Raw genomic sequence first — 22,107 nt, forward strand, 5'->3', positions numbered from 1 at the left:
GGTGTAACGGCATATGTGTTCAAATACCTGATAGTGTGTAACGGTATATGTGTTCAAATACCTGATAATGTGTAACGGCATATGTGTTCAAATACCTGATAGTGTGTAACGGCATATGTGTTCAAATACCTGATAATGTGTAACGGCATATGTGTTCAAATACCTGATAGTGTGTAACGGTGTATGCGTTAAAGTGTGTGACTGCGTCTAACAATAGATGAGATGCAAGTGCGTGATTTCGTGTAACAGTATTACTATATGCGTAAAAGCACCTGATTGCGTATAACAGTGTATGCATTAAAGTGTGTGATTGCGTGCGACAGTAAAAACGTAACAATTCCTCATTCCGTGTAACATGATATGTGTTAATGAGCATGACAGCGAGATTACATTATTCTCGTGTAGTAAATCCAATTGCGGTAACAGTACATCTATCAAATTGTGTGATTGCCGGAAGAAGGTTCATGCATTAAGGTGTGTACCAGTATTTTTTAAAGTGAGATTCATATAATTTACAATTATTTAATGCTTGAGCAGTCAATAGACCAGAATATTTTTCTCGAGGTGGAGGGAACAGCGCAGTATGATCTATTGCCCGAGGCCAACGGCCGAGGGCAATATATCATACTGAGCTGTTCCCTGCACCAAGGGGAAAAATCTGGTCTATTGACTGTTCAAGCATTAAATAATTGTTTTATTACCTAATTCCTTTTTAGTTTTCGGGGTTTACAATTTCCATATTGCAGATGGTTTTCGTGCCATTATGCAATATACTAAGATTCTTTTTTCATCTTTTACATGCACAAAACCTGTTGCATGCATAACAACATCTCAATATATATATTAGTTTACACAAAGAAATGGGAGTCTTCAACCCATTAGAGTTTAAATAGTATTTTACCTAATATGAGGTTTTAAAGCTGTTGATTATTTGATACTCCATTTTGATAACATCATTAAATTTGGTTTCACCAAGTACACAGCGTCTATGTAAAGGAATATACATTCCATGACAACTATCAAATGGATGTAATATTAACATACCCGCGTTCTGAAATACGTTGCCGGTCCAATATACATGTTTCTCGCATTATCACCGTGTGAGATCGGTTTGTCCGGTGTGAGACAGCAGTGTGAGATTTTTCTGTCTTACACTGTGTATTACTACGCCGTTTTAAAACGTAAACAAACGTTGTCTGCTGTAGGGAAATGCAAAACAATGCATTGAGATTATCCATTAAGTAATTGTGTTGCATAATTAATTACAATTTTTCATATTTTAATTGAAAAAACTGTCATATGCTTTCATTTATAACTTGCACTATTTGAAGCACGCGGAGGGATAAACCGAAAGTAATCTTTTGAACGACACAACAGAAAGTTGTCAAACATCATTTTTTAAGCTAATATAATGCGAGAAAAATAATCATTCATTATAAACTCGTGTGGGATAGTGAAATTCCACCTCGGGGCCAAGATTCACGGTCTAGGACTCGGCAAAGCCTCGTCCTAGACAGTGAATCTTGTCCCCTCGGTGGAATTTCACTATCCCACACTCGTAATAATGAATGATTCTATTAATCGCAGACTATTGACCAGCGGAGATAGGAGATTGGTTTGTCAGATTCGGTTCGCCCCAATACATAATTGTCTTCTTCTTGTATATAAAGTTACAGCATCATATTTTACGTTTTTGTACCAAATACAACAGAAGTGTCTTTCTAAGAAAAAAAAAGTCAAAACTAAAAAGAAATATCACATTTATTGAGTTCTATCTACAGATTGCTACGACTCACCAAACATCATTTGTATATAAGTAGTACATATTGTATGTATTTCATGGTAAGCGTAAATACAGAGAAAGAAAAAAATCAGTAAACTTAAACTTGGTCAATATTCCTCCAAAACTTTTTACATAAACAGGAGTTTTCTATCTACCTAATCAATATATCTCAGTTTTATTTTATGTGGGAGAAATGTACTATATCCAACATTAGTGTACATATAGGTATATTGTTACAAAATGCATCATAAACCCAATACAAAGAGTTGCATCAAAGGAGTAACCACATGGCCTTCATAACATTTGCCTTACTCCACTATCCCATGGTGTAACTTGTAATAACATTGTATGTATGCAGGTCTTAGATCATTTAAGACATCATTCAGCTGTACATATATAATATATTGACATACAAATTAAAATCAACTTCTTTAAAAAATGTTCATTGTTTCCATTTAAACCAACCCCCCCCCCCCACCAATCAAAAACTAGAACATATATAATACATGTATATTGACATACAACAACTTAAAAAAATGTTTACTACAATAAAATACAGTATTTAAGTATGGTCCAAATTGAATGTGGGATCACCCCCTGATCACACTAATCATGACATTTTGTAATAATAATATATTAACTGATACTCCATAGCCCCCTCCCACACTGTTTTGTTTGCGAAGTTAGGCCTACCCATAAGGCCATAGCAGGTTTAGCCCCCCCCCCAACTTTTTCTCACAGCAAAGATAATTGGTTTTAAATTTACCTTGAAAAGATGGAAATATTGAGAAGTTGGAGTTATAGGTTATTGGTTAGTAAGATTTCTTTTTTTGGAACTATAGGTATACCCCCCCCCCCCCCCCCCGCCTTAGGATTTTGGGAGTTAGTTTTTTTGGGCTTGCCAAGATTGATTAATCTAGCCCCCCCCCCCCCCCCCCCGTCGACTTTCAATTTGCTTTCGACGCCACTGTACTCAATAAACTCTCCCACAAAAAAATGTCAGGGATCAACAGCATAAAATACAGATATCTCTAGAAAACATTAGTAGAAGGGGGATAACTTTCTTTCATTTCAAACTGAAGAATACAAATTGGAGTTATCCCCCTTTGCATGTGTTTTTTAATCAATTTCTTGAGTGCAAATCAAAACTGAAAAAAATCCATCACACATTAGTCACAATTCTAAGGAATATCTCTGTCCTAGCACCAACGTACACCAGAGATTTATAAGATATCTCAGGAGCTTATTATGTAAAACACACATATATAGTACAAATGTAAAATGGCAACTTAATAAACTAATACTAAATAGAATTAATAAAAAGGATGACTAACAAATTACTGTTAAATCCATGTACACAGAAATGGAATCCAAAGTTCACACAGAAAAACAGAATCCATTGATGGTGCATAATTTATATAAAGTTCACGCACACAGAAAAACAGAATCCATTGATGATGCATAATTTATATAAAGTTCACGCACACAGAAAAAAAGAATCCATTGATGATGCATAATTTATATAAAGTTCACGCACACAGAAAAAAAGAATCCATTGATGATGCATAATTTATATAAAGTTCACGCACACAGAAAAAAAGAATCCGTTGATGATGCATAATTTATATAAAGTTCACGTACACAGAACACAAAGTCCATTGATGTCGGGTAATTACTTGACTTCTGTAACTCATTGGAATTATAGGTAATCCCGGCAGGTTTTTCGACTGTCTCCCCCTGAACTGGCCTGAAGGCGTTTTAAAAAAGCAGCTTGTCTGCAAGATACAAAAATAATTAGTTTATAACTGTATTAAAGGAAAGGAAAAGTGAGCAAGCTCAAATACCCCATGTTCTCCCATTACTTGACAATGTCACACATCATGAATGGCAGAGTATGCATTAAGGTGGTATGGGACATTTCCATGTTGTGACGTATTGTTTATCAAAATAAACAATAAAATAAAGTGTAATTATTTAAGTAGTTTCTTTCCACAATTGATCACCTAACTCCGTAGCACAGTGGGTAAGAGGGTTTACTATGAACCTGTAGTCATGAGTTCGAATCCCGTTGGGGGTTTTACAATTTTTTTACCTTTTCAAATATTTCTAAAAGCTATTTTTTGGTTAAATAGTGTAAAATTTGAAAATTCTAAACCGGTTAAACCGGTTTTTCAATTATAATTTACTTTAATCCACATTAATATCGACAGATGTCCCATACAACTTTTAATACAAAAAACAAGAGACCCTTGGGCCACATCACTCACAAGATTGTATTGTTGTTTTGTTGACTTTAAGAAAGCATTTGACACTGTTGAAAGATTGAAATTATGGGAAAAATTGTCTAACGTTGGTATTAGAGGAAAGTTGTTGAATTTTATTCGGAGTATGTATAATAATATGAAATCATGTGTTAATTCAGCAGGAAAGTTATCTGAGTTTTTTAAAAATAACACAGGACTTTTGCAGGGAGAAGTGCTATCTCCAATATTGTTTTCAGTATATGTGAATGATATAGATTTTGAAATGGAATTGTTGTGCAAAGGTAACATACCAATACAAATTCAAGAGTTAAATCTTTTTGTTTTAATGTATGCAGATGACATCATGATGGTAATTTTCTCCGAAACTGCACATGAGCTTCAAGAAATGTTAAATACATTGTATTCTTATACATCTGTCTGGGATCTTACTGTAAATGTACAAAAAACCAAAATTGTCAGTTTTAGAAATGGTGGTAAAATTCACAATTGTGAAATGTGGCATTTAAATGGTGAGCCAATTGAGGTTGTCGATAGCTTTATATACCTGGGCCTTTTGTTACAATATAATGGAAAGTTTAACAATACACAGAAACAGTTGGCGAGCCAAGGGAGAAAAGCCATGTTTTCTTTAAAGTCAAAAACAAGTCAATTGTATCTGAATACAGAAACAATGCTGTCAATTTTTGATACTTATATTGCTAGTATATTAAATTATGGCTGTGAGATATGGGGCATGCATGCTGCAAATGATATAGAAAAAGTGCATTTAGAATATATTAAATTTGTGTTAAGTGTGAAGAAGAATACAAACACTGCACTTGTATATTTTGAAACTGGGAGGCTACCTATGAAAACTATGCGATTGTTTAGAATATTCAAATTTTGGTTCAAATTGATACAAAGTCAGAATTGTATTTTGCAGTCCTGTTATAAAATGCTGTATAATGAGTGTGAAATGTCTTTGGCACCTGCTGAAAATTGGATTACTGTAATTAAGAATAAACTTTTTGAAATAGGTCTAGGACATATATGGTATGAACAGGAGTATATACATTGTGAAACCTATTTTCCTTTAATTAAGCAAAGAATCATTGATCACTTTACTCAACAACTTGTAGAACAGATTAGTTCCTCATCTCGATGTTATTTTTACAAGCATATTATTGACCAGTTTTCATTACAATATTATTTAACAAAATCAATACCTTCTAAATATAAGAAACAAATTACAAGAATTAGATTGTCATCTCATAGACTTGCAATTGAAAGTGGACGACACACTAATGTACCAAAAGAAAGACGCTTAAGTAAATTTTGTTCAGATATTGAAGATGAATTCCATTTTGTTTTGAAATGTCAGTAGTATAATGAAATCCGAGTAAAATATATTAAGAAATATTATTGGAAAAAACCTTCTGTATACAAATTTATACAATTATTAAGTGTTCAAAATTTTAAAGAACTGTGTAATTTGGGGAAGTATCTCCATCTAGCTTTCAATATTCATGATAATTAAGAAAAATTTCTCTGGTTTCTTCGCCTGTTAGTAAAATTTTATTTTATATACATTATCAATGAACTTCACATGTTCATGTACCATACCATTATTCCAATATTGCTATATTTATATGTAATAACCTATGCCATAAGATGTATGTCTTGTGCAAATAAAGAATATACAATATCATATGTGAAAATTTGACCCCCCCCCCCCCCATTGACTTAATTGTGGCCCCACCCTACCCCGGAGGGGGGGGGGGGTCTAGATATTTACAACTTTGAATCTACAATACCTGAGGTTGCTTCCACAAAAATTTCAGCTTTCCTGGCTTATTAGTTTTTGAAAAGAAGATTTTTAATTTTAAAGATTTACTCTAAATATACCTATGTTAAGGTTCGACCTCCTATTGTGGCCCAATCCTAACCCCTGGGTCATGGTTTTTACAACATTGAATCTACACTACTCGAGGATGATTCCACACAAGTTTCAGCTTTCCTGGCTGATTAGTTTCTGAGAAGATCATTTTCAAAGATCTATTCTATATATTCATATGTAAAAAAAAATTACCCCACCCCCATTGTGGCCCCACCCTACCCCCAGGGGTCAAGATTGTCACAACTTTGAATCTACACTACCTGAGGATGCTTTCACATAAGTTTCAACTTTCCTGGCCAAATGAGAAGATTTTTGATAATTTCTTTGAATTTTTAAAATATTTTTCTAATTATCTCACCTTAAAAAAGGGCATGTTGCTTAATTTTCACAACTTTGAATCCCCTCTGCCTAAGGGTGCTTTGTGCCAAGTTTGGTTGAAATTTGCAAATTAGTTTTGGAGATGATGTTGAAAATGTGAAAAGTTTACGGACAGAGGACAGACAGACGGACAGACAAACGACAGACAAAATATAATCAGAAAAGCTCACTTGAGCTTGCAGCTCAGGTAAACTAAAAATGATACTGGGCATTACTAGCGAAACATCATCAGATCAAAACTTTCTGCAATTATGCACATATCTAATCATTTGTCTTAAACAACTACAATATACTAATTAATTCTAATGGTTAAAAATTTCAAGACAAAACATTATAATTAAATTTCCTAGAAACCTGCAAATCAACACATTGTGCCCCAACTACGTAAAAAAATTTACGAAATTCAATACAGCTGTTTGAGAAGAGTCACGCTTACAAAAAATTCATTGCTAAATTCAACATATGGCCAAAATTCAAGTTCAATGGGGCTAAAATTCCCAGAAAGATAAATCAATCGGAACTTCCTAGTAATTAGCACATCTACATGTTGTGTCTTAAATACCTTAAAAGTTTCATAAAATTCTGTGCAGCTGTTAAATATAAGTTTTGCTTAAAATCCAGGACTGACTGAGATAGGTCGAAGTCATTATTCTCTAACAATTCCATTACATGGGGTATAATAATGGCACAATTAGCAAAACAAAGATACATTTTGGAATTGATAATGATCTGACATTTACAATTTATAATTGTTCAGTTTAATATTATAGACTTCATGTGGATGTCTCTTTTATAATATTCCACATTCAGAAAATAAAACTTGTATAACATGATGTTTCTCACTCAGCAACAGACAGCCATGTTTGGATGATCACAAAGTGTGAAATAAACAGGAGTCAGTATTACAGTCCATGTGAATTATACACAGCTCAATGTCAGCTGCAGATGTTGAACAAAGTGACAAACAACATGTGTGGTTTTGAGAGCAGACTAGATTTGTACAGAAACATTTACAACCTGTCAATATCCCAGCTATCTCCATTCTACGGCTGGTGTTGAGCTGGACATGGTGTCCTCATCAGTACGGGGTCTGTGTTCATCTACAACAAGTCATTAATTAGCTGTTAATTAATCCATTCCATACATTATATGTAATGATAGAGCTACATCTACAAATTAAAAATTTAAACTGATTACCATGTCACTTGCTTTATCATTTGTCTAATTAATTAAATTAAGTCAATTAACATGTAACAAAACAACTGATTACAAATACATGCGTCAGTGAGTTTTACCTTCGTTTAGTTGATGAGTTGTGTTGTGAGGAGGTGTCGTGTATCTGGTGTCTCCATCAGGACAGGGTCTGTGTTCATCTACAACAAGTCATTAATTAGCTGTTAATTAATACATACAGTATATGTAATGATAGAGCTACATCTACAAATTAAATTTTTAACCTGATTACCATGATACTTTCTTTAATATTTATCTAATTAATTAAGTTAAGTCAATTAACATGTCACAAAACAACTGATTACAAATACATGAGTCACTCTATATATTTCATAATTAAATACAGCAACCTGCTATTCCTCTTCACTAAATACAATGACATGTAACTGTACATTTAATTAATAAAATAATGTATCTAATTTCTGTTTATTTTAGATAAACACTGACTCCCAATGACTGGTAGATACAGCTAACCCTGTAACAATGAGTTGTTTATATTGACAAACAATCACACAGATAAACATGTCTTACATGTATCTTATTGACTGATAATTAACACGGACTGTGTGTCTTAGTTATCTATATCTAATTAATGTGAATGATAATGACTCAGACTTACCTGTCAGAGCGTCCTGTCTGGTGATATACCTGTAGACACACACCTTGTTGTTGTACGGTGATCCGACCCAGAGACGGTGAGTGTTGACATCATAACTCAGGCTCCATGGTTTACCCAACTCTTGTGATTCTGTCAGTAGACGTGACAGGAACTGACCGTCCTTATCTATCATCTGTACTGTGTGGGTTATAACATCACACACCAGGATGTGTGACAGCGCGTCAGTACAGATTCCACATGGCCATAGTCCTGATCCTGATGGATGTCCTGTGTAGGAGAAACGATGTCTTCCTCCACGCTCTGTCACCACTACAGCACCACGGTCAGACACCACGACATCCCCATTGTTGTTCTCTGTTATATAGTTAGGGTAACTATACAGTCCCCGTCCTGTGTTGTTGTTCTGTATGGTTTGTGTGAGTTGTCCACTCTGGTTGTACCGGGTTACCTTGCCTGTTATCTTGCCTGTCTCTGTATCATAGTTCCACATCCCGACCAGTAGATCCCCAGTGGACGGGGACCAGTACACACACAGTGGTAACCATGTAGAGTCTGTTCTCTCTATAAATGTGGTGGTTGTTTTCATATCCTTTGACAGTTTGTTGATGTTATAATCGTCATCTATATAAATCAGTTCACTCTCACTGTTCACTGTGTGTATTCCTGTATATAAATCACTACATGAATCCTCCACACGATGTAGAGGGACACCTGTTGTGTCTGTCAACATGAGATTGTTTCTATGATCACTGACCCAGACCCGGTCTGATGTCACACAGGAAATGTGAAAACAACCACCAACACCTGTCAGTGTGAGAGATTGATGGAACTCAGCACCAGACGTCAGTTTCAGCAGACACTGGTTTCCTACGCGTCGGTTTCCTCTCTCTGTGATTTGGATTGCACTCAGTGACTCCATCACATCCTCCTTGTTGAGTGACTCAGTCATGGAGAGCTGGCTGGTGTGGAGTGTAAGATGTATCTGGGGGAGGGCTGTCTTTGTGAAGGAGAGGAATTGTAGCGCACTGAATGTGAATGCTGGCTGTACATATCTGTGTTCATATCTCCTTAGTCTGCCAATATGTCTGATCATTTTTATCTTTTGTTTTTTACATCTGTGTTTGAAATCAAAGTAACAAAACACATAGTTCAATAGATCATATACCACATAGTCAATGAGACCCTTCAGTGTCTGGGCCTTTGTTAACATCTCTGATTGAAGGGGGGAGAATTCTGTGTGACAGGTTTTGACATCAGCTTTGATTTCTGTCAGGAGAACAGGTCTGTAAAAGAGAGCCTCACTTCTGATGGTGTGAATGGTTCCTCTGTGTTGTTGTCGCTTTGTTTTATAGGCTGTTTTAACATCAAGTTGTCTGTGAGTTCTATGTGTTTGGCAATTATTACAGGCAGGAACTTGACAGGGTTCACAGTACTTTGTATAAACATGGCTAGGATGTCTCACACAGATCTCTTGTGTTGGGATGTAGTTGATTTTATCACTGCGTGACACAACAGCATGGTCTATTGTTTGGAGATCTTTTACATGGTTCTCTTTACACTGGGGACACAGATCACATGGACACGATACACAATAGTACGCTGTGTCCCCCGGACACTTAAAACATTGATGTACTTTGTACGGGGAGCTTGCTGTGATGTATTGGGAGCTTGCTGTGGTGTATTGGGAGCTTGCTGTGTCCATGATGTGGGCGGTCTGGGTCATAACCTGTTGAATGAAAATAAAAGAGTTTTAGAATTATCATTGTTTTATATATTCAATGTCAAATGATATAAGAAATATTTAAGTTTAAAGCAGATGTTTTTATTTAAGAAATAATATATTTTTCCTATCTACTTATGTAATTGACGGTTCATCATTCTGGTTCTGATTATAGAGACACTCAACCAGTAGAAAAATACAATGTAAGATTGCTGAGTGAGAAAGAGGTGCCCTCTCTCTCTCTCTCTCTTTATCCCTACATTTCTTTCTCTCTGTTTCTCTCTCTTGGATGTCTACATAATTGAGTAAATGTGTACTATATGATTATCTAGCAGAGAAAGTCAGAGAGAGAAAAAAAAATAAGATGTAGAGTATACCTCTCTATTTAGTTCAATTCAATTACCGGGTATTTAGTAATTTACTCTCTCAATTTACCTAACATGTACTCCTGCTCTTTCTATTTCTTTCTCTCAATCTCTGTTTCTCATAATTTTAATATCAAACATGCACTCTTGCTCTCTCTCTCTTTTTCTCTCTCATGTACAATTGCTCTATAGATCTTATTCCTCCTTTCTCTCAGACTTTTTTCAAACAAATGCTTTTTCTGTATCTCCTCGGATTTCTCTTCTAAACGTGTATTTTTGCTCTCTATTTCTGTCTTTCAGACAAACTCAATTAAACATGTACATGTACTAAATATATCTTACTCTCAAAGATGTAATCTCTCTCTCTCTCTCTCTCACTCTCTCTCTCTTGCAATCTTTCTCTCTCTCTATCTCTCTGAGTTACTCTCTGTTAAACATATGCATCTTTCTATTTCTCTTAGACATGTAATCTCTCTCTCTTTCTCTCTATCTCAAATTTTACAGCTAAATAAGTACTTCTTATCTCTCATTCTTTCTCAAAGCCGCTGTCTCTTATCATTTCCTGATAAATATGTTCTTTTGCTTTCCATCTGTTCTCTCTATCCCTCAATATTTACATTCTACTGTGTTTTTCCATTAAAATGTATTATCTTTAAATGCCTCTAAATGCAACACCTAATCACTGCGTATGAATTTACATGTAATTTACATAAGTAGTTCTCAAACAAAGATTTCTCTGTTATCGGTTAAAAAAAATTATTTCATGAATGTTGTCAAAACACCATGTTTTTTAATCATTCAACAAAAAAGATGACTTAATAGTTAAAAGCAAAATTTTAAGAGTTATTTTTCATGGATTATATTTTCAAGCTCGTCGATCTCAACTCAACAGTCTATGTGATAACCAGTTTAAACCGGTTTTATATAACAGTTATTCTTGCTGTTACTAATTTACTCCCTTCGTGATCTGCAATTTATATTGATTTATTTAAGTAAACAATTGATTTCATCAGTAAGGGAATGTAAATATAAGCATTGAATGATTTAGTTTTGACGTCGTCGTGTCAATAACTGCCGTCAGATGAGCAGACAAATTGTCATAACACGCTAACGCACGTTATTCAATTTGTCTGCTAATGGCAGACGTCAAAATTAAATCATTCAATGCTATACACTTTCACTGCTAAACCCTCTCTCTCTCCTTACTCTTATATATGTAAAGATGTGCATCTTACTTATTCCCTCAGACATATAGTCTCTCTCTCTCTCTCTCTCTCTCTCTCTCTCTCTCTCTCTCTCCACACACACATCACCATAACTTAGTTATAGAAATGGGGGCTGACACAAGATTTGCCTTCTCTCTCTGACTAACTCTGTTAAACATGCATCTTTCTATTTCTCTTGGACATGTAATCTCTCTCTCTCTCTCTCTCTTTCTCTCTCTCTCTCTCTGACTAACTCTGTTAAACATGCATCTTTCTATTTCTCTTGGACATGTAATCAATCGCTCTCTCTCTCTCTTTCTCTCTCTCCACACACAGATCACCATAACTTGGTTATATAAATGAGGGCTGACACAAGATTTGTAGTCTCTCTCTCTCTCTCTCTCTCTCTCTCTCTCTCTCTCTCTCTCTCTCTCTCTCTCTCTCTCTCTCTCTCTCTCTCTCTCTATGTCCCATGCCAGTTATGTCCCATGCTTTGCTATTCCCTTAACACTGGTTGATTTTTGACTGTCCCCGGGCAGATAATTGAACTATACCCCAGCCCTGACATTACCACAAGGATATGTTTCTCCTCGTCTAATACATTAATCATCAAATGGGAATGTGGGCAATAGTTATATTGACAGTTCCTGAGTAAGAAATTGATGTTGACCTCGGCCTATGCTCTCGGGCAACAGTTCTTACCCCAGGACTAACACAATGACTACTGCCCTCATACCCATTTAAAAGATGTATACTAAAATGTCTATGAATGACACACGACGACAAACGTGAGATAGCAATGGGTCTCCTGAGTGACTCAGGTTACCCTAAAAATACATAGTATAGCTACATGAACATGGTGATATTACATGAATACTATACCACATATATTCTCTCTTTGACCTCTCAGTCAGACACAGCCTGGGAACCTGTAAAGAGACCATCAACTGTTACATTCTAGTACTTGATGATATCCCGAGCAAGTGCGGGATTTAATAATATACACATTTAAATGATACAATGTTTAATATGTTGATCCATATCTTTTTTATTTATGTATATATAGTGTCTGATTTTTTTCTTAATTTATGTCTTAACCTTTTTCAAGCTCGTAAAAATCTACATTTACTATATCAAATACTGCTTACTCTCAAACATGTACTTTGCATCTACCGGGTATGTTAATTCTCTCTCTCTCTCCCTCTCTCACATACACAGGTGCACACACACACAGACTTTCTCTGCTTACAATTTGTTCTTGATTTTCTGTACTAAACCTGTATATGTAATATTACTCTTTATATCTTACTCCCTCTCTTCTCTCTTAGTTTTGTTCTGTCAAACAGGTACTAATGTTCTTCTCTCTCTCCCTCTTCTCTTTCTTTCTCTTTCTATCTCTCTCTCATACTTTCTATGCTTTTTCTCTACTGAACAATTCAATTTCAATTTCTTTATTAACCAATTAAGGGCCCTCAAGGGACAACATGAAGACTGTTGACATACAACATTCAATGAACATAAAACATTCAATAAACATATACAAGAGGGAAAGAGCTGGATGATTAAAAGAACTATGTAATATTACTCATTAGATCTCTCTCTCTCCTCTCTCTCTCTCTCTCTCTCATACTTTCTTTGCTTTATCTCTACTGAACATGTACATGTAATATTACTTTTTAGATTTAATCTCTCTCTCTCTCTCTCTCTCTCTCTCTCTCTCTCTCTCTCATACTTTCTTTGCTTTTTCCCTACCTAACATGTACATGTAATATTACTTTTTAGATTTTATCTCTCTCTCTCTCATACTTTCTTTTGTTTTTTCCCTACCGAACATGTACATGTAATATTACTCATTAGATCTCTCTCTCTCTCTCTCTCTCTCATACTTTCTTTGCTTTTTCTCTACTGAACATGTACATGTAATATTACTTTTTAGATTTTATCTCTCTCTCTCTCATACTTTCTTTGTTTTTTCCCTACCGAACACGTACATGTAATATTACTCATTAGATCTCTCTCTCTCTCTCTCTCTCATACTTTCTTTGTTTTTTCCCTACCGAACATGTACATGTAATATTACTCATTAGATCTCTCTCTCTCTCTCTTTTCATACTTTCTTTGCTTTTTCTCTACTTAACATGTACATGTAATATTACTTTTTAGATTTTATCTCTCTTTCTCTCCTCTCTCTCTCTCTCTTTCTTTGCTTAAAATTTCCCCCTGAATTTTTCTACTAAACCTGTACATGTAATATTTCTCTTTTATTAGATATCTCTCTCTCTCTCTCTCTCTCTCTCAGTTGTGTCATTACCCCATGTAGAGAACATTTTGTACTTGCTATCAAAATAGAATTTACACCTAATCATCAAATGTGTTCAAAATGGGAACCCACCAATGTATACATGTTAATTCCTGGCTTATGGCCCATGCTTTGCTATTCCCTTAACCCTGGTTGATTTTTGACTGTCCCCCGGGCAGATAATTGGACAATACCCCAGCCCTGACATTACCACAAGGTTATGTTTCTCCTCGTCTAACACATCAATCATCAAATGGGAATGTGGGCAATAGTTATTTTGTCAGTTCCTGGGTAAGAAGTTGATGTTGACCTCGGCCTATGCTCTCGGGCAACAGTTCTTACCCCAGGACTAACACAATGACTACTGCCCTCATTCCCATTAAGAGGTAAAAACTATAATGTTTATGAATGACACACGACGACAAATGTGAGATAGCAATGGGTCTCCTGAGTGACTCAGGTGACCTAAAAATACAGAGTATAGCTACATGAACATGGTGATATTACATGAATACTATACCACATATATTCTCTCTTTGACCTCTCAGTCAACAGCAGTCAGACACAGCCTGGGAACCTGTAAAGAGACCATGGACTATTACATACTACAGACTGGTATAACCTATCAGTCAACAGTCAGACACAGGGAACCTGTAAAGAGACCATCAACTGTTACACACTACAGACTGGTATAACCTATCAGTCAACAGTCAGACACAGAGAACCTGTAAAGAGACCATCAACTGTTACATACTACAGACTGGTATAACCTATCAGTCAACAGTCAGACACAGGGAACCTGTATAGAGACCATCAACTGTTACATACTACAGACTGGTATAACCTATCAGTCAACAGTCAGACACAGGGAACCTGTAAAGAGACCATCAACTGTTACACACTACAGACTGGTATAACCTATCAGTCAACAGTCAGACACAGAGAACCTGTAAAGAGACCATCAACTGTTACACACTAGTATTTGATGATATCCCACGCAAGCACTGGATTTAACATCATATACATGTATACACATTTATGATACAATGCTTAATATTTTAAAAAATATTTTTGGGTTCATTTTTGTACATATTGTGTCCGATTTTTTTCTTAATAACCTTCTCATGTTTCTTAACATGTTTAAAATGGTTGATATATAAAAGTACATTTATCAATTTGCGGTTTATAAAGCCACTTAACCTTTTCTTTAAAATTAAAATAAAAATCTAACTGCATGGTTGGATTTTTACAGGAGCGGGGATGAAAAATATAAACTAAAATGGTTGATATATATATGTACATTTATTATTTTGCGGTTTATAAAGCGTAAACTGCCCCAAACCATTTTATATCATTTAAAACAAATAAATATTGAATTCATTGCTTATATTTTATTTATTTTTACTCTTCATTGTAGATAAAAACGGTCATTTGACCCTTAAAATGACGTAGAATTGTACAAAATCCAAACGTAACGTCAGGTGTATTGATACATTTTTGACGTTAGTCTTGTTATGACGTAGGCAATTAACATTCTTAATATGATGCAAAATAATTTTTTTTGCCAATCAGAAAGTGCGTTCCAACCAGAATTAAATTTTTTCCCATCAGATTTTCATTTTGGATAATGTCAATTTTACAGAGTTTGATCTGAGTTTCCGGATCACCACACTGTGGTTTTTTCCGATTCCATATCACTGCTCGCTGAAACTGATTTGTTCTTAGGGTCAAATTTCACTATAATTTTTTTAACTGTTCCAAATAGAAATTTCAGATAAAAGACCATTTTGAAAAACAATAATTGGGGAGGGGGGTCATCCCCCATTCAATATCTCAATTTGATGTATACATGATTTATTCATATAGACGTAGAACACAATCTGTTCATTGTTTACAAATTAATGTAAAAGGTTTACTACTAATCTTTCTTGGTATAAAAATGTATGAAATTAAAAGACGCTAGTGTATGCTAGTAATGCAACCGTCATACGATAAGCACGGCCATTATCATTATGTCATGAAAAAGTTCACACATTATTGAACGTTTTCGCTATTCAAAGGTTCATATAAGGAAACATATTTGCAAATGTAAATATCAAGTTTTACCTTCTATGTATACTCTAAGTAAGTTCCCAGTAAATATATTCACTCTTTACATAATCATTCAATATCAATATCAATATCATTTCATTGCTAGCCTAGTATATATTTTGATATAAACTCCCACTGACTTGGATCCCCCAAAGCGTGTCCACCACCGAACTCTCATTTTTGCTATTTTGGACTGGTTTTAAAATATCGAAAATGAAAGTAGGTTTTCAATTAATTTCACAATCAATCGCAACTTCTCCGGCCTTCCCGGCAAGCTCGGAAAAACACCTCGAATGTAATAACATCACCGGATGTTAGAATTTTATACAAAATGGAGTCGCTTCCCATTAAAATAAGTATGGGCTAGACAGTCTTGTATGTCGCTTCTGTGTTATATTTTAGTGTATATCGTTTACTTTAATGAAGTATAGCTCACATCTCAACAGATCGTAAAATGTGTTCTATTTATTATACCCGCACTTTCTAAAGAAAGTTCGGGTATATTGTTGTTACCCTGTTCTGTCCGTCCGTCTGTCACGTTTTACTTTCTCAAACTGCTCTTACATCTTATAAACCAGCAAACTGAACTCTTGGAGTTTGATTTGGGGTATCATGTTGTTTTGTAAAAAGGTTTCAAAAATTCTCTATTAGTCCTGGGGGTCAAATAATTGGTAAAAAATGACGTTTTTTCACAAAAAACCTTCTTCCTCGAACTCCTCCTACATTTTCAACAGTAGACAAATCATCTTTTGGAATATGTTTTAGGGTATCCTATAGATGTGCAATAAGGTTTCGGAATTTTCAATTTTGTCCTAGGGGTCATTTAATGGCTGAAAAATGACGTTTTTTTTACCAAAAAACTGGTTTAAAAAACATCATTTTTTTTTGGCAGTAGCCAAATGATCTTCTAGAATATGATTGGGGGTGTCATATTGAGGCGTGATCAGGTTCCAGAATTTTTTTTTTTATTAAGGGGATCAGTGGGCAACAAAAAATGACGTTTTTTTTGCAAAAAAAATATGGTTCCCAGAACTCCTCTTACAACTTTTGGAGAAGCTACGTCATCTCTTGGGATATAATTGGGGCTGTCCTATAGATGTGCAATAAGGTTTTAAAAATTTAAATTTCATCCAGGGAGTCAAATAGTAGCAGAAAATTGACGTTTATCACTAAAAAAAAACATTGATCCAAGAGCTCCTCTTATGATTTAATGGATAGACAATCATATCTTGGGATATGATAGGGACTGTTCTATAGATGTGCAGTAAGGTTTTAAAAATTTTAATTTCATCCAGGGAGTCAAAAAGTAGCAGAAAATTGACGTTTATCACTTCAAAAAAACATAGATCCTAGACCTCCTTTTATGATTTAATGGATAGACACATCATATCTTGGGATATGATAGGAACTGTTCCATAGATGTGCATTATGGTTTTGAAAAATTAAATTTAACCCTGAGGCCCATTACCTACCGGTACATACCTTTTGATGCCCTTTAAGGATCAAGAATATATATGGTTAAGGGGTGGGGATCTCAACCGTTTTCGAGATATTCGTTCACTTCCTGTTCAAGGGGGGTCATGACCACCCCCGGGGCCCATGACCTACATACCGTTTGATGCCCCTTGATACAAGGAACAAGAATATATATGGTTTAAGGGTGGGGATCTCAACTGTTTTGAAGATATTAAGGGACTTGCTGTTTGAGGGGGTCAGGACCACCCACAGGGCCCATGACCTACATAACATTTGATGCCCCTTGACATCAGAAACATGAATATATATGGTTTAGGGGTCATGATTATAACAGTTTCTGAGATATATTGTAATTTTAAATTCCCGGGGGGTGGGGATGACCCCAGGGGTCAGATCTAATAAACCCTATATATTGCCAGTAACAGCCAATATATGATTATGAAAACCCTATGTTATTATCTTTGTCCGTTTTCAAGTTACCATTTACCGGTACAATACAGTCTATGATTCTTCCTACAATGTTCAATGTTAGACCCCACACCCTTTTGACACCCCCCTCCCCCTAAAAGTGGTTGTCTAATCCAAAATGAGAAAAATCAAACCAGGGTGCACAACTAGATATGCAGGCCTATCATATCCTAGAGTTTTGTACAATTCTGTTCAGCCATCTCTGAGAAACAAGTTCAGAGCAGAAAAGAAGAAAAAGAAGATGAAGAATAATAATACATGTACAAAACCGTACAAAAACAATAATTCTCCAAATTTCATTCGGGAGACTTAATAATAAAGATTAAATAGAGATAGGATCATCAAACATCAATAATTTAAAGATAATTGACAATTTCTGATTCTAAGGGGGTCAGGATGACCCCTTAGGGTCATGACTTACATGCCATAATGATCTGATGCGCCTGCATGACCTAAGGAGGAATAATATCTTTGGATTAAGGTGGGGATCTCAATGGTTTTTATGATATTTAATAATTTCAGGAAGAGCACTTGGGATCATGACCTACATACCATCTGAAATGCCTTGAACAAAGAAACAATAATATAATATGTACATGATATATGATTCAATTTAAGAACCCAGATATAGATCAATCATCTATGTTTTGTAATACGCAGAGTTCTTGAAATCTTTTTTCCACCGTCAGTCATTTGGACTGACAACCATCAGAAGTTTGTCAGTCCAGACTGGTTTCTATCAGTCCAAACATTTTCAATAGAAAGATGAAAAACTACAAGTATATTTGCCTTATAGTTTCTCTCATTTTTACCTTAATTATTCTGATTTCTCCTAACTTTCACATTCTGGCTCCTGATAACATTCTTTTTTATCACTTCATTAATTATTTTTGTTTCCTTCCCTCTCTCATTATCAACTTTCTTCTTGTTCTCTTTCTCGTTCTCTTTCTGCACATCTCATATGTAACTAGGGCTCGGTTGTCAGATAGCGGAGTTCTTATTTCCCGATTTTTTTTTATAAATGATTACATTGGGATTTTTGTGTGTATTTCTGTGTATTGCAATAAAAACATTCACTGAAAACCCTGTTTAGGTGTATGCAATGTACATTGAAAATATGTAACGAGACAACACTCGCCATCTTGGATTTATAGGGGGCCCCTCAGTTCACGCTATGTTTAAAACAAGTTCTCCAATTTCTCCCATGATTTCTGACGACATCTAGGTTGGAAAATGATTGAAAGACTTATTCCCATTGTCTGACTACATCTGTTAGCTGCATTATAAACACACCGTATCAATATGTACGAAATACTCGCCAAACTTAACGAAAGCAACGGAAGTAATAATTACTGAGGTGTTCCGAAAATATATAATAAGTCTAGAGAGAGCAAAAAAAAAAAAAACCGCGAAAAACTCCTCTAGATTTATCGTATGCGTTCGGATCTCCTCAGTGAGTATGAAAATTAGTTATATTTTCGCAAGTTACTCTGTCCATATCTACCGGTCATTTGGACTGACAGGCAACCTTAAGTAATCGGTCCTTGGTTATTTTTATCGGTCTTGCCGACACGACCGAAAGATTTCAAGAACTCTGAATACGTCCTATGTATATATACATGTACATGTATTAGTTTGTGTTTTGTTCTATACTATTCATGTTCATGACTGCAGTATGGCTTAGTCTTTTTAAATTACATTAAAAAATTGTCAAATATATGACTTGGAACCCCCACTCCCAAACAAACTCAAATATAAACTGTTCTCCCCCCCCCCCCCCCCCCCCTTGTCGAATGATCTATTAAAATCAAAATATAATTTGGGTGTCTAAAAACTTTTATGAACTGGTAAAAAATGTTATTCTTAAAAAAAATTATATTACACCTTGCATAATTGACAAATTATCTATTGAGATATGATCAGAGGTCATATTTTGATCTACCTTGGGATCAATAAGTAGTATTCATTGACAAGTTAAAATTAATAACAATAAATGAACAGATTCAAATTATAAATGTTTATACTCCACATTCACCCCCCCCCCCCCCCAATCTAACCTGGTTATAAAGATTCAGCCTTCTTAATACATTCATACATGTGTACAGTAGCAAATTTTAAATCATTTCTTGATTGCTTTTTCTCTCGTGATTCACATTAACATTTTGGAAATTGCTCAATTCAATTTTTAAGATTTATAAACAAAATGTTATATGCATCACTTCCATGTGAATTCGCCTATTTGGGGCAATTTTAAAGTCTCCTTAACAAAGCAGTGACATCATTAGGCTAGGAATTACCCACATGGATCAAACACTACTGTATAACATATGAATAAGATAAAATACATTATTATTTCTAGTTCTAAAATGTCAGGGTGTCTCCAAGGGGGCATAATCTATATACAATTTTACGTGCAATGACACAAAGAGCAAAAATAAATTATATGGTTTAGGGATGAGGATATCTCAGATCTCAGAAGTTAACAAAATATACAGTCATGAGTGTATCATATCATTTCCTATTTCATAAAGGCGGGGGGGGGGGGGGGGGGGTCTGGTCCCCTCACTCTCACCCCTTCTCTAAATCTGTGCACACGATGATGTTCATGTAGGCACACAGAAGCAAATCTAAAACCGGCAACCGCCACTGGGAGGGGGCATAATTTTATTTTATTTGTATTACCGTAGCTTGCATATAATTAAATAAATCATTAATTAAACTGGTACAAAACAGTGTTATTTAGGGGCAAACACATGGTGCGGGTATTACTGTCTAATGACAGCATCTAGTTTCAAGTTTTACAAAAAGGGGGGTTGTCATGGACGCCTAGGTAATACATTCGAGGTGTTTTTCCAAGCTTGCCGAAAAGGCCCGAGAAGTTGCCATTGATTTTACAATATTACTTATCACGTGAAATTCAATTATAGTTGATGGACATCATACCACACTTGTTGAAATACCAAAGGTGTAAGCAGTTACTCTGGTGCAGGCATTTTTCAGTTTATTGACAAAATGTCTTATTATCTATACTGGCGTGCGACCAGTTCTCGCCGAGTACCATTTCTCGCCAGTACAATGTGATGTCATTTTATCAACACATAAAGTATACGAAAAATGACATCACAATGTACTGGCGAGAAATGGTACTCGGCGAGAACTGGCCGCACGCCAGTAGCCCTAAGTATAGATATTCTTACATGTAACACATGTTTAAGTGACAATAACTTTTTTTCTATATATTTTTTTTGTAATTCAGGTAAGTGATTAAGACATTGATAACCACTGACCCCATTTCTTACATGTTATACATGTTTAAGGACGGCGACGCAATTCAATTCCACAGTAGATTTTTTATTTAAATTTTTATATAATGTTAATCAGTTAATGGCGAGTGAAAATCAATTAAACAAATTATATTATCATCGACTTCCTTTCTTTACTAGGGGCATTTCAAAATTGGGGACTAAGGGTACGAAAATTCTCAGATATAATAGAATTAAGTAATGGGAATTTTCTGGGGTGTGGGAAAAAAATGTAGGTCATCGAGATTTTGGTAACGTTATATTTCTTACTGAAATCATTAATCACTTATATCTACCGGTACATACAGCTGTTGGATTGAAACAACTTACCCCCTCCTCCCTTACCTGAACTAAGTTACAACAGTTTTTTCTTGAAAACTTTACATATACATGAATGACATGATTTCCGGGTAGCCATTTTATTTCAATATGTAACGTTACATAGGCCTAGTTGATTTTTAAATATATCGCGTTTTAACTCACATACTATTGTCACTGGCATGGTATATTGAAGAAGTAGACTACATTGTAGAATATATGATATGACAAACCTTTTGTGTCACGGGGAACAATCATCTAAACGAATAGAAATAAACTTTCCTTTCCTCTTCGGAGTCTTCCCTTTGTCTATCGTCTGTTCGACATACGTCACAGCGATGCTTAGACGTTTCGACCCCAAGTCGTTTCGGTCCCAGATGATGAATATACCGAAAACGCTGTTCGAATATTTAGTTTTTAATGTATTCATCGGTCAACTTAATTTTCATTATTACTTAATTTAATCTTTATATTACTTAACGTATATATTCTCAAAGTAAAGTTAAACATATTTTTTAAAAGGGGAGGGGGGGGGGGGGGGTCTGTGTCTGAACAAACGACTTAGATCTACATGCATTGGCGGATCCAGAGGGGGGTTCCGGGGGTCGGAACCCCCCCTTTCTCTGGGACATATAAATTTTTTTGAAAACTTGTAATGCCTATTTAAAGGCAATTGTCCCCATTTATAGTATAAATACTGTAATTAAGGT

The 22,107-nt window shown here is 35.2% G+C and overlaps 1 protein-coding gene and 1 long non-coding RNA gene across 3 annotated transcripts; both read right to left on the reverse strand.

The window, feature by feature from the left end:
- Window positions 1-3,182: 3,182 nt before the first annotated feature.
- LOC136272929 (uncharacterized) lies at window positions 3,183-9,538 on the reverse strand. Its single transcript, XM_066076121.1, has 4 exons — window positions 8,154-9,538; window positions 7,597-7,674; window positions 7,319-7,401; window positions 3,183-3,558 (listed from the first exon to the last, which is right to left on the reverse strand). The coding sequence occupies exons 1-3, from the start codon at window positions 9,361-9,363 to the stop codon at window positions 7,334-7,336; spliced, it is 1,356 nt and encodes a 451-aa protein (XP_065932193.1). The 5' UTR covers window positions 9,364-9,538; the 3' UTR covers window positions 3,183-3,558; window positions 7,319-7,333.
- Window position 9,539: 1 nt separating this feature from the next.
- LOC136272934 (uncharacterized) lies at window positions 9,540-21,791 on the reverse strand. 2 transcript variants are annotated; one of them, XR_010711002.1, is made up of 4 exons: window positions 21,631-21,791; window positions 14,263-14,319; window positions 12,326-12,372; window positions 9,540-9,879 (listed from the first exon to the last, which is right to left on the reverse strand). It is a non-coding gene; the product is annotated as an uncharacterized lncRNA (long non-coding RNA). The 2 variants fall into 2 exon arrangements; XR_010711001.1 differs by lacking the exons at window positions 14,263-14,319; window positions 21,631-21,791 and adding an exon at window positions 13,271-14,076 and having other exon boundaries at window positions 12,326-13,195.
- Between the last annotated feature and the right edge of the window lie 316 nt (window positions 21,792-22,107).

Source organism: Magallana gigas, chromosome 1 (assembly GCF_963853765.1).
Source record: "Magallana gigas chromosome 1, xbMagGiga1.1, whole genome shotgun sequence".
NCBI classification, from domain to species: domain Eukaryota; kingdom Metazoa; phylum Mollusca; class Bivalvia; order Ostreida; family Ostreidae; genus Magallana; species Magallana gigas.